This window comes from Osmerus mordax, chromosome 11 (genome assembly GCF_038355195.1).
Source record: "Osmerus mordax isolate fOsmMor3 chromosome 11, fOsmMor3.pri, whole genome shotgun sequence".
Lineage (NCBI taxonomy): Eukaryota > Metazoa > Chordata > Actinopteri > Osmeriformes > Osmeridae > Osmerus > Osmerus mordax.
The window spans coordinates 6123150-6135126 of NC_090060.1; the positions used below are offsets into that span (position 1 = coordinate 6123150).

At 46.1% G+C, this 11977-nt stretch overlaps 1 protein-coding gene across 1 annotated transcript; it reads left to right on the forward strand.

Moving 5' to 3' along the window:
- The first annotated feature begins 4877 nt into the window (after positions 1–4877).
- Positions 4878–11951, forward strand: pld3 (phospholipase D family member 3). The gene is made up of 12 exons (XM_067246231.1): positions 4878–4998; positions 6336–6430; positions 6687–6737; positions 6955–7112; positions 7277–7457; positions 7622–7739; positions 7940–8067; positions 8824–9024; positions 9270–9409; positions 9868–10033; positions 10126–10225; positions 10505–11951. The coding sequence occupies exons 2-12, from the start codon at positions 6404–6406 to the stop codon at positions 10690–10692; spliced, it is 1458 nt and encodes a 485-aa protein (XP_067102332.1). The 5' UTR covers positions 4878–4998; positions 6336–6403; the 3' UTR covers positions 10693–11951.
- Positions 11952–11977: the final 26 nt, after the last annotated feature.

Consider the following 11977-nt stretch of genomic DNA (forward strand, 5'->3'; position numbering starts at 1 on the left):
AGTAACCACGGCGATGTGGCCTGCTGCTACAGGTGTGTGTCGGCCGGGGGTGGGGTGGGTGGGGGGGGGGGGTCAAGGACGGAGACTGATAAGCCTGGCAGACAGGGGGGGGGGGGCAGAGGGGGGGGGAGTTAAGTGGGAGAGTCGAGGGTGATAGTAGGAAGAGGGCGGGAAGAAAAAATATTTTGGTCCAAAGAGAGAAACAGAGATGCTCACAGACACAGTGGAGATATGTAGGGGGCACACAGAATGTGGAGTGGACTTTATTCGTTGATTTCTTTAAAATACAGGTAAATTATCTCAAATGTTTGTGTAAAGAAAAGTGACATACATAAGTATCACAGGATCTCCATGCTAACCAAAGTTCAGACGGACCACTTTTCAAAAGCCCAAACAACTCTAAAATAACTTCACACCAAAAACATCAGCCGCTCCAAAAACACATATCCTCTGTGTGTGTGTGTGTGTGTGTGAGGCATAAATCTCAGGCAAACAAAAGTTTGTCCAGAGCTTCGAGTGGACACTGTGGAGTTTTAAATGGGCTGATCTGGATCGATATTTCAAGAGAACTTCCCACCTCTTCCCGCTCAGCGACCTTGCTGAACAGGATTGGCTAATCAGTTACCTGACACCCCCCCCCCTTCACAAACAGCCCCCCCAAAATGTCCCACTTCACTCTCAAACTATCCCCACCCCCTCCTTATCCCCCAAAGTCTCCCTCCCACCTCCATCACACCCACAAACCCTATTTAATTTTGACCCCTCCTCGCGGCCAATCCTCCTCCTCTTCAATCCCTCACTCCATTATCTGCCAGCCTTCACTGAACTGAACAAACTGCCCTCTGCCCCCCCCCCCCCCTCCCACCCCACACCCCCCCTCCCCCCAACACACATACTCCTCCACCCACCCAGATCCCCCAAGTCCCGAGGTCTGTATAAAATCAAAAAAGTCCACCAGACACCAAGCTGCCTGCTCTCAAACCTACAGACCTGGACCAAATACTGTTTTCAAATACCACCAAATACTTCTTATTCAAATCCTGCCTGGTCCATGTATTATACTTCAGAGTAGTTTATCATTGAGGCAGGGTTCTTAGAATGTCCTAGTTGGTTTTTACTGTCCCCTCTGGGTAAATAGAAACTCTCTTCTTGAACCATGTCTTGTTAAATGTAGTCTGAGGGTGTGTATGTGTATATCTATATATATACACACACACACACATATATATATATATACAGTATATAGCACTCTGCAAAAGTCTTGATATAGACTAATTGAATTAATTTTTTAAGTAAAGCAAAAATGCTTTAAAAAATTATGAAATTAAAAGACTAAACAAATTTGTGGGCATAATTGCTCTTTTATACTGCCGCACAAATACAGAAGACACATACAAAAAGTATATATATAAGACAATATTTATGTACAATATATTGGGTGCCTAAGACATCTGCACAGTACGTATATACACATATAAATACATACTGTAAAAAACAATATAACACGTTACTGTACATACAAAAATGACATGATTTCTGAATGATTATGAGACATATAAATTGACAAAGCATTAAAAAATCTGTCTATAATTGAAATGTCTCTTGTCAATAAAGCACTTGAATTTATATGATTTGAATGGCCTAAAACCGCAACACTATTGTTCATTCTTTTGTACAATGTACATCCTGTATAATCAAGATACATTTCAATGTCCAGGAGTTGTGCAACTGTTGTATTGTATTACGGAGGTGTTCTTGTGATGTTGCAGACTACGACGAGGCGTGTCTAGGTCCTGAAGAGTGTGTGTGAGTTTGTGTGTGTGTGTGTGTGTGTGTGAGAGAGAGAGAGGCTAGGTGTGTCCAGGTCCTGTGTGTGTACAGGCGTGTCAGATGAAGTGTAAGAGAGCAGTTGCAGAGCCTCTCCTTCTCCTGAGCAGCCAGCCTCTTTAACAATGGCCCCCGACACCTCAGATTACTCTTGTTCAACCCTCCCTGCCATAATCCAACTGTGGAACAGACCTGACCCTCCACATCCGGGAGGAATGTGTGTGTGTGTGTGTCTGTGCATGTGTGTGTGTAGGTGCCAGTGTGTGTGTGTGTGTCAGTGAGAAATTGTGTGTGTGCTTGTCAGTGAGTATTTGTGTGTGTGAGTGTGTGTGTTTATGAGACACAATTAGGACAAAATACAGATATAGCAGCCTCCCCAGTTTATTTTTGCATAAAGCTCTAAGGACACATTCAAGACAATATAACTTAATATCCTGTTCAGCTATATTAAAGGGAAGCAGTTCTTCACCATGGGGATGGACCAGTGATAAAGAGTCTAGCCTTGCTTGGGTCTACAACACAAGTGTTAATTTAACACAGGGAGCATTCGTCTTATTTGTTAAGTGTTTAGAAAGATACACTCTCATGAGCTGGACCAAAATAAACACTCCTGGTGTTAAATTACCACTTTGAAATGTGCTGTGTACATCACAGTGGCACCAGGAAGTATTGTTACTGAAGCAGGAACACATACCTCAGGTATGGCCTACAGACCTCTCTTTCTTCAGCTATCCTCTCTCTCTCCTTTCTCTCTAATTCCCTCAATTTCTTTCTCCTCAATTTCTCTCTCTCTTCTCCTTCTCTCACTTCTTGTAAGATACCCACACCCACCCACACAAATACCTGGTAGTCACAGTCCTTACTGACTCACTGGTCAGGTGAGTCAGAGAGGTCAGAGAGACAGAAAAAGAGAAAGGGACAGAGACAGATGTTAGGAGGAGCAGGTAAGAGGCTGGATGAGATGAGGCTATCCTGTCACAGTATAATTTGTGCAGGTCTTGAATGAGCAGGACACTGCGTCACTTTTTTACGACTTTTTTTAGACAGGTGAGCATGAGTCATAGTCCTTGAAAAAAAACATCTACTGTGATAAGGCAGATTACCGTGGTAACTGACACCCCTCAGTCTGCTCACCACAAACACACTCCTTCAAATACAGTCACTCACATACATGCACACGCATACACACTCCCTCACAATCACACACACCTGTGCTTTCCTACACATTTACAGTAAGACCGGTTGTTTATGTCCCCAGCTATTTCCAGTATTGAGCCTGCCACTCTTATCATCCCCTCTGCTGGGACACTTGACTCATGTAGCAATGTACCCAGCGGGGATTAAACCCTGGCCCCAAAGCCCCAACATCTACCATCAGATCAAGAGGACATCTGTGTGGTCTGGGGGCAACGTACAGTACCTAACCAAGACAGCACAGGTCCCGGAATCCGCTCAATTATGACCTCACCACATCCATCCCATAATACTCCATTCTACCTCTTCCATCCCTTGATAAGGCCAGGTAGGCTCCGGAGGCAGAGGTGAGGACTTTTCCACTGCTGATAGCATAACAAAGGCAGGACTGGCCTCTAACTCCACGCCTTTAATCACCCAAAGTCAACAGTGGAGGCAAGAGTGTACGGTCATCGGGCTATTCATGTCTTTCATAGGCCGGGATAATAATACAGTACAGGACTGATCCTCTGGGACCATTTGTGATCTAGTGGGCCTACGCCATCTCTACATTTATCACTGCTGCGACCGGCGAAAGACAAACACTTGACAGGTTTATTCTCCTCCGCGGTCTGTGTGAGATCTGTGGAGAGTGCCTTATTTGCTCGTAAAGATGCATTTAATAAGCCGCTCTTGCGTGTGTCAGGAAATTGCATATGTTATTATGAGGTGGAGAAGGAGGAGGAGATACAGTGAGCATTCTCACTTAGCCTAACTAGACTAGGAGCTAGACGCATGAGTATACAACGGTTGTTGATATTCTTTTGCCACTTTGTCCTCATGGTATAGTGAATGATGAATAGAGAGAGGCAGATACAGCGAGAGGAAGTACCAGTCTTTAATCTCGTCGGTTTTTAACGTTTATTCACCATTCTGATCCAGTCAGATCCATCTCATGTCTCTAAGCCACACTACCCTCAAGTGGATAATGGAGACACTGCAGCACTGGATGTCAATACTCTCCACTCACCTTAATCAAGCTGCATTTAATCATCTGTGTTATTATCTTGCTATGTGTTGTGGCAAAAGTTAAATACCCTTCACTCACTCTCGTCACTGTCTCCAAATATTACAACACTTATTCAACACTCGATACACTTTCTGTAGATTTTTAGCCTGGTTAATTTAGGCCTATATTCTATTTAATGTAGGATTGTATGTTCTCTTTGCGAGTTCAACGTTATAGCGAGTTGATGTGGCGAGACTTAAACAATAGGGATAACGTCCAACATATTTCCATATTTTGGAAGTTGCAGAGCCAGGTAGGCCTATTCCTGGGCGCGGTGTGACTCAAGTCACCAGACGGTCGTATCCTGGAGGAGCGAAGGTGTGTGAGGACCTCGCCCATACCTAGAATAGGTTTATAACCCTTCATTTTACTACCGCTACATCCTGCCGTCCCAGAGGCCTACATCCCCAGGAGCTTACACAGTGCATTAAGAATTGCATTAAGTGCGCTTCTATATTTCAACATATAAGGTTTGACATATTGTTCAGAAATACAGTTTACTTTATGTAAAAATATGCCTATTGCTTAGCCTCAATTTGTCTCAGGGACAGCACGCATAACCATGGATCACGAGGCTTCTAAAAGCCATATAGGCAAAGCTATTTCCCTATGGCGTTTTGGCCAGAAAAACGGTCCGAATTCATATTATTCTATTCAACTTCATTTGCCAAAGTTTGCAGCCAGCTTCAGAATCAGCAGCCTACCTGTTGTCACACTGCCCTCATGTGGTCTGAACAGCTCATTTCATTTGACGACGTTTTATTTCCAAAGGTTCTTTGTCACATGACCATCCTCCCCCTTTGTACTGGTAATTTACCTCGTCTGCAAAGCATTAGGCTAGCATTTCGGTCGCTTAAAGTAGTTGTGTGATTGTAAGATTACGTAGTTTGATGGTGAAGATTTCACACGAACTAACCATATGATCTCAGGTATGGACTAAACTGATTCGAGCCGCTGCTAAACCGCTTTGTTGTTTATGTTGTTTTTGTCTTGGTTGTTTGAAAGCCGCTCGTTACACTATCGAATACAGTGCTGTAGTACTTGAACTATAAATCAGAGCAATTGGATAGGCTATATCCTGTAGTTCTCTTAATTTGCAATGTTAGATTAACCACGATAGTCTTATTTGTTCTTTATTTGAATTTGCAACTCCGGCAGGGTGTAAAAGTTTGCTGGCTACAGTTTGCTATTGCTACTGTCAGTGTCACGGGACAGGCTTGTTTTGATGTTTTTCCAGCAGCTTTCACAACTCTTACTGGCACTTGTTTTTGGTATTATGAAACCTATTATACGATATTAATACAACATCGTCGGCAGGGACGTATACTGTCAGTCACCAGACAAATCCCTCTTTGTAGACTTGTTGAGGTTTCGAGACCAAAGCGTTCTTTAACGTCTGTAGGCTAGCTAATTCAGGGCCAAAATGATCGATTCTGACTATAAATAAGTATTCATATTTTTTTTGTGTTCATCTACAGTACAGACAAACAAAGAGATAGACAGATCAACATAGAGCCCAGACCTGACTCTGTCTTGGCTTCGGCTATGTGAGTCTCCTTGTTCAGTTTCAACAATAGCTACTTTTTAAAACTGGTGAATTTGATAACCTGGCCTTGGAAGCCCAGATATCTCTGAGCATGGCTCAGAGCTTTACCCTGACTGTCATAATCACAGAGTGAACTTCATGGAGGCTACTGCGAGATAACGTTGTATTTATCCTAGCCGTACAGTGTATAGCATGTGTCAGCTAATTTGTAGCCGGGTGTATCACATGCCTGCACGCCAGCAGATCTCACTCTTTCTTTTTCTCTTTCTCGTGACACGCATCCACGAGCTTCACCTCCTGAGTCAAAAAAATATTTACGCCTCTCATTTCTTTAGTCCAGATCAGATCGTTTCAATATTCCACACGTAACTATCCCGCGCCGTCGTGCTCATGGTGCAGTATGGCCACTTCCACCTGAGAACCGTGCTTTACTGTCTGTGTGGGTCTTTCTCACTTCACAAAGGCACCACCTCCAGAACATTCCCCTTTGTCACCAGGTCACGACATGGACCTATAGAAAAGTTGGTGCAGGGGGGCACTGTGGCTAAAGAATGGTGTATAATGAGTGTGTATCTGAATGAGTGTGTTTACGAGTCATGCGTGTATGCCTGTGTGTGTGTGTGTGTATGTGGACACTCAGCGCCCAGGATTCAGAAACCGGGTGTTTTCCAGAATGTGTAATTCCAATATCTCATGCTGCTCCTGTAATATGTGCTTCAGTTTTGCAGTCCCATTACCTGACCTGAGACACCAGCAGCTAAACGACACAGACATCGCTGGCTGTGACAATGAAGACGGACGTTCCTTACGAGAAGGTATGCCTCCTTAACCATTGTGACTATTTGTGGATATTGTGATGGTTATGAGTTAGTTCAAGGAACCGTTTAAGGAATTATTCAAATGGGGTGTGTTTCAATAGTGTTGTGAAGGTATCTTTCAACAGTTACATCAAAACTCTTGATTTCCTGAGATGCTTATTGTCGATTACAGAACTTGGCAGAAACAACATCATTAGCAGAGAAGGGCAGTATTTGTTTTGTGTCTCAGTATCTCCCGGTCCTGTTGTTGCAGGTGTGTGATGTGGAGTCCAGAAGAGAAGATACTACCTTGAAAGCACTGATGGTGACTAAATCTAATCATTGTGACTCCTACCTGCACTCACTATATATATGAATTGTAGTCGTTCCTGGCTTGAGTCAGATGTGCTTTGTGACACATGGCATACTTCTCACGGTGTGTGTGTGTTCCTGTGTGTGCGTTCCTGTTCATGCCCATGTGTTCTTGTGTACGAGTGTGTGTGATCCTGTATATTCATGTGCCCTTGTGTGTGTTTGTGTAGTATTACAGGTGTGTGCTGGCCCTGACTGGCCTGGCCAGTGTGTTGTTGGCTGTCCTGTTCCTCCAGACTCTGCTAGCTCCAGGGGTCTCCTCCTCCTCCAGCTCCCCCAGGACCAGGCTCCCTCTCCCCCTCAGAGACAGCTGCTCCGACCCCTGCACGTGAGTGGAGCTCCGCGTTGTCTGTCCACCTCTGACGACACACAGTACCTCACAGCGGGACAGCTGATCACGGATCAGATCTCACCCCATCATGGTACTGTCACCTCCACCTGTTCCATCACACAGGATTTTAAACAGCTTTACTTCCTTGTCTCTGTGTTTAGGATCTCATTGGTGGAGAGCATCCCAGAGGGGTTGGAGTTCAACTCCAGCTTCTCCCACCCCTCCATCTACCAAGCGTGGCTCAATCTGATTGGCGGTGCTCGCAGCAGTGTCGACATCGCCTCCTTCTATTGGACGCTCACCAACAAAGACACCGGAACCCAGGAGCCGACAGCCAATCAGGTGATTTTTTGCGATAAAGCAAAATGACTGACGGCAGCAATTGCTCTCAGCCCACACATACACAGTATGTAGTATGCGCAAATAATAAAAAATACCAGTGACAGTAAGCTATTGTTGTCTAGCCTCTTGTGTAAATGTGGTGTGTCTGACCTGTTGTGTGACAGGGAGAGACCATCCTGAAGAGGCTAGCGGAAGTGTCCGGAAAGCTGTCTGTCCGCATTGCTGTGAACACCCCGCAGGCCAGACAACCTCAGGATGACATCAGACTCCTTAACAGCTCTGGTCAGTGCCCCCACCCCCTTATTGGAGAGTCACTCTGTCCAACCTGCATCTGATTGGACAGTTGTAATTCCACTGCTTTTTAATTGGTTAACTGCGTTTTTCACTGCTCTGTGATCGGTTGAGTGGTTATTGTATTTCATGAACAGCAGTGATTGGAGCTGTAGGATGCTGGGCGGTGTGTAACTGGCTGGTTTCTACAGGTGCGGACATCAGAACTGTTAACATGAGACAGCTGACCTCAGGGGTTCTGCACACCAAGTTCTGGGTGGTGGACAAGAAGCACGTCTACATTGGCAGTGCCAACATGGACTGGCGGTCTCTGACCCAGGTGAGGGTCCTTTCTGTCTCTCTGCTCTAACCCTCTGCCTCTCTGCCCTAACCCTCTGCCTCTCTACCTTAACCCTCCCTGCCTCCCTCTGCATCTATCTCTGCTCTTAGCCTTCTCCCCTCACATTCTTTCCCAGGTAATCAGAATATTTACATTGAATTTTGTGCTTGTATATACTATATAACCCCTTCCCAGAGCTTAGTTCAGGCAGGCTAGCAGTATAGACAAGCACAATGTGTTTGTGCCTCTGTAAGCTAGGGGATTTGTGATGTCAGCTCAGAGTCTGTGTTTTCCAAACAAGCATAAAAAGTGACACGAGAACGAAACTAAGGCTGTTCCTGTAATGCAGCTTAAACCACTCATTCAAGAAGTTTCAAGAGGAAGTCATCCTTCCTTACTTCAGTCTTGGTTCATCAAGCACTGATATGTGGTTGAGACGGGGTTGGTGTTGCAGGTGCTGTATGTGTTTGGGGTTATGCTGTGTATAACCAGGATATTGTGGTCCAGTAAGCACTGCGTGGTTAAACGGTGTATCAGCCAGTCCATCTAGGTATGATAGATGGATAGGTAGATGCATTAGTGGGTGGATGGATGGAGGACTGTATGGCTTTCATTTATTCATCCCTAAGGGGAAATTGTGGCATGAGAGCAGTGTATCAAAAAACAGCTATGCACAAATCGCAGAGTACATACACACAAATGTCACCCAACCGTGTGTGCGGCGTTCTGACCCGTGTTCACGTGCGTGTGTCCCAGGTGAAGGAGCTGGGGGTGGTGGTGTACAACTGCAGCTGCCTGGCCGACGACCTGGCCAAGATCTTTGAGGCCTACTGGTACCTGGGCCAGAGCGACAAGCCCGTCCCCGCCCCCTGGCCCAGCTCCTTCTCCACCTCCTACAACAAGGACACACCCCTGCAGCTGCCACTCAACGGCACTGACTCCAGGGTGTATCTGTCGGTAAACATTTCCAGGCAGGGGTCAAGGACTGGAGTGTACGACGTCCCCAACATTCTTGAAAGAAGTTTGGCTATGATTTATGTTGTTACAGATGCTGTTGTTGATTCGGTTAGGCGGTTGATCCACACAGATCCTCTTTCCAGCAGCAGTCTGTTCATAAGTGACACAGTTCATTTCTGAATGGTACTTCTGTCCCCCCCCCCCCCCCCCTCACACACACACACACACACACCCCCTCCCTCCAGAGCTCCCCCCCATCGTTCTGTGCCCAGGGGCGGACAGGGGATCTCCAGGCCATCCTCAGTGTGGTGGAGGACGCTGAGCAGTTTGTCTACATCGCCGTCATGAACTACCTGCCCACCATGGAGTTCTCCCGCCCCAAACGGTGAGGAGCCCCCTCCCTCCCTCCTCGCCTCCCCCGTGACTCACCCGTCACCCTGACTCACCCCCCTGTCTCACCCTAACTCTCTCACTCTGACTCACTCACTCACCCACCTTCCTCACCCCACTCCCCTGATTCACCCTTGACTTATCATTCACCCTATCTTAGCCCTTCACCTCACCTCATCCATGACTCATCCCTCACCCTGACTTACCCCTCACCCTTACTCAGTTCCCCTCAATTTCTACCCCAACTCTAGCATCAGCTTCAACTCACCCATGCTTCACCCTAACTTAACCCTTATTTTTATCCAACCTTAACCCCCAGAACAGTAAATGTATCAGTACTTCTAATTTTCTGTTGGTGTTGAGTACCGCCCAGGTGCTATTAAGTTGACTTTCCCATAAGTGCATGAAAAAACACAGTTCCCAGTCTGAGCCTGTGTCTGGCGCCCCCTACAGGTACTGGGCAGACATTGACACCCAGCTGCGGCGCGTAGCGTTCGAGAAGCGGGTCAGGGTGCGTCTGCTGATCAGCTGTTGGGCGAGCACCCAGCCCGTCATGATCCCCTTCCTGCGTTCCCTGGCCTCCGTCCAGGAGGCCAAGAGCAAGCTGGACATCCAGGTGGTGAGTAGCAGCTTGCTGGACATCCAGGTGGTGAAGTTAGCATCAGTGTTTCAGGAAGCTGATCCCTGCTACTTCTTGTGTGTGTCCTGCAGAGGTTGTTTGTGGTCCCGGCCAACCCCCGCCAGAAGGAGATCCCCTACGCCCGAGTCAACCACAACAAGTACATGGTCACAGACAAGGTGGCCTACATAGGTACGTACTACACCCTTACCATGCATTACAACCTAAATTACATATGTGGAGGTGGTTAGATCTCAGATCTATGCTCATATAATGCTTATATTGTCAATGAGAAATTAGATTCAACACTGAAATTCAGCTCCCATCCATTAGAGATCATATCCGTCTGTGGTATCTCCTGAGGTGTCGCTGTGTGGTATCACAGTGTGGTGTCACCTCTGTGTCCTAACTCTGTCACATCTACAGTACGTGTGGTCATTTCCTGTTTTTTCTTACCGTCTCTTCCCCCAGGGACGTCCAACTGGTCAGGTGACTACTTTGTGAACACCGCTGGCTCCGCCCTGGTGGTCAACCAGACCGCCTCCCAGTCCCCGCAGCCCAGCGTCCAATCACAGCTGCACGCCGTGTTCGAGAGAGACTGGGACTCTGCCTACAGCAAGGCCCTGCGCCAACACTCGGACCTGAAAAACCTGTGTTAAATGCTGCCGACACGTTACGCCTGTTTGTCTGGTGGCTCCAGAGCAGCGGATCGTAGTATTTACTATCCTCTGCACTTAGAGTTAGTTTGACCTCAGGGAGCTGTTTCTGGACCACAGAAGGGACACACACACCACTCTCTCTCTCTTTCTCTCTCCCTCTTTCTCTCTCTCTCTCCAACCAGACTAGTGTTTCATATGTGATACAAACCGAACTGAGCTGCTGTTTATGACCACAGTGAGCTGTGCCCAGTTAGGATCTGATCTTGGGTCCAGGTAGATGGACAGAACGAGGTCTAACTGGCTTTCAGCTGTTTCTTACCAGTGTTGCACAAATCTTGTCCATTTTAGGTCAATAGATGTTTATGATATAATCAGGGTGAACAGGCTTGAGGCAACAACCAAAGCCCTCCATACAGGTTGTCCTACAAAATGTCAATGTTTTTCTGGGATAATTTTACAACTTGTAAGTGTTTCTTAAAAATAATAGAACTTTCTGTCAGGGAATGTGTGAGTGACATCTTTTTTAACTGTCAAACAAAATCAACAAAATAATCTATTTATCTAAACAGTCTGTCTTTGAATGGTGATCTTCATTATGATGCATTTTTGACTTTGACTCTGTGGGGAGTTTTCAATCCCAGCAAATCTCAGGGAGATGGTTCAGGAAGATAATGAGGTTTTGAATGATTATAAGCATGCTGGATTCATTTTTTAATTATTTTGATGTGTGATTGGTATGGTGTGACTGCAGAAAATCATGTTTTACATTTACATTTAGTCATTTAGCAGACGCTCTTATCCAGAGCGACTTACAGTAAGTACAGGGACATTCCCCCGAGCCAAGTAGGGTGAAGTGCCTTGCCCAAGGACACAACGTCAGTTGGCATGACCGGGAATCGAACTAGCAACCTTCGGATTGCTAGCCCGCTTCCCTCACCGCTCAGCCACCTGACGCCCCTGTTTTATAGTTTTAATGGATTTTTAAAACTATGCATGCTTATCATAAGCATAATCAGTTAATAAATTGATTCAGTGTTTTTCTTGAATTTAATTTCCACTGTGTGGAGTGGGTGTCTAAACAAGATAAGAGCGGTGGAGGTGGTCGTCACGGCAACCGTCAAAAAATATTTGCGGCTTCTTTGCAGAGAACAGCTTCGTGTACGAGTGTTATTGGTCTGCCTTGACAGTAATCTGTTTTGTACACACAACAAATCCCTTGCTCCTTCCTGTCTTTGCGTTCTTAATAAAAGTGAATCGTACTGAATGTGTCTTCATTCTATTCTCA

Bases quoted from the DNA above. Each gene is read 5' to 3' on its own strand.
- pld3 (XM_067246231.1), top strand. From the start codon at position 6,404: ATGAAGACGGACGTTCCTTACGAGAAG. The intron at 9,025-9,269 runs GTAAACATTTCC...CCCTCCCTCCAG, and splicing joins ACTCCAGGGTGTATCTGTCG to AGCTCCCCCCCATCGTTCTG. The intron at 9,410-9,867 runs GTGAGGAGCCCC...CGCCCCCTACAG, and splicing joins GAGTTCTCCCGCCCCAAACG to GTACTGGGCAGACATTGACA.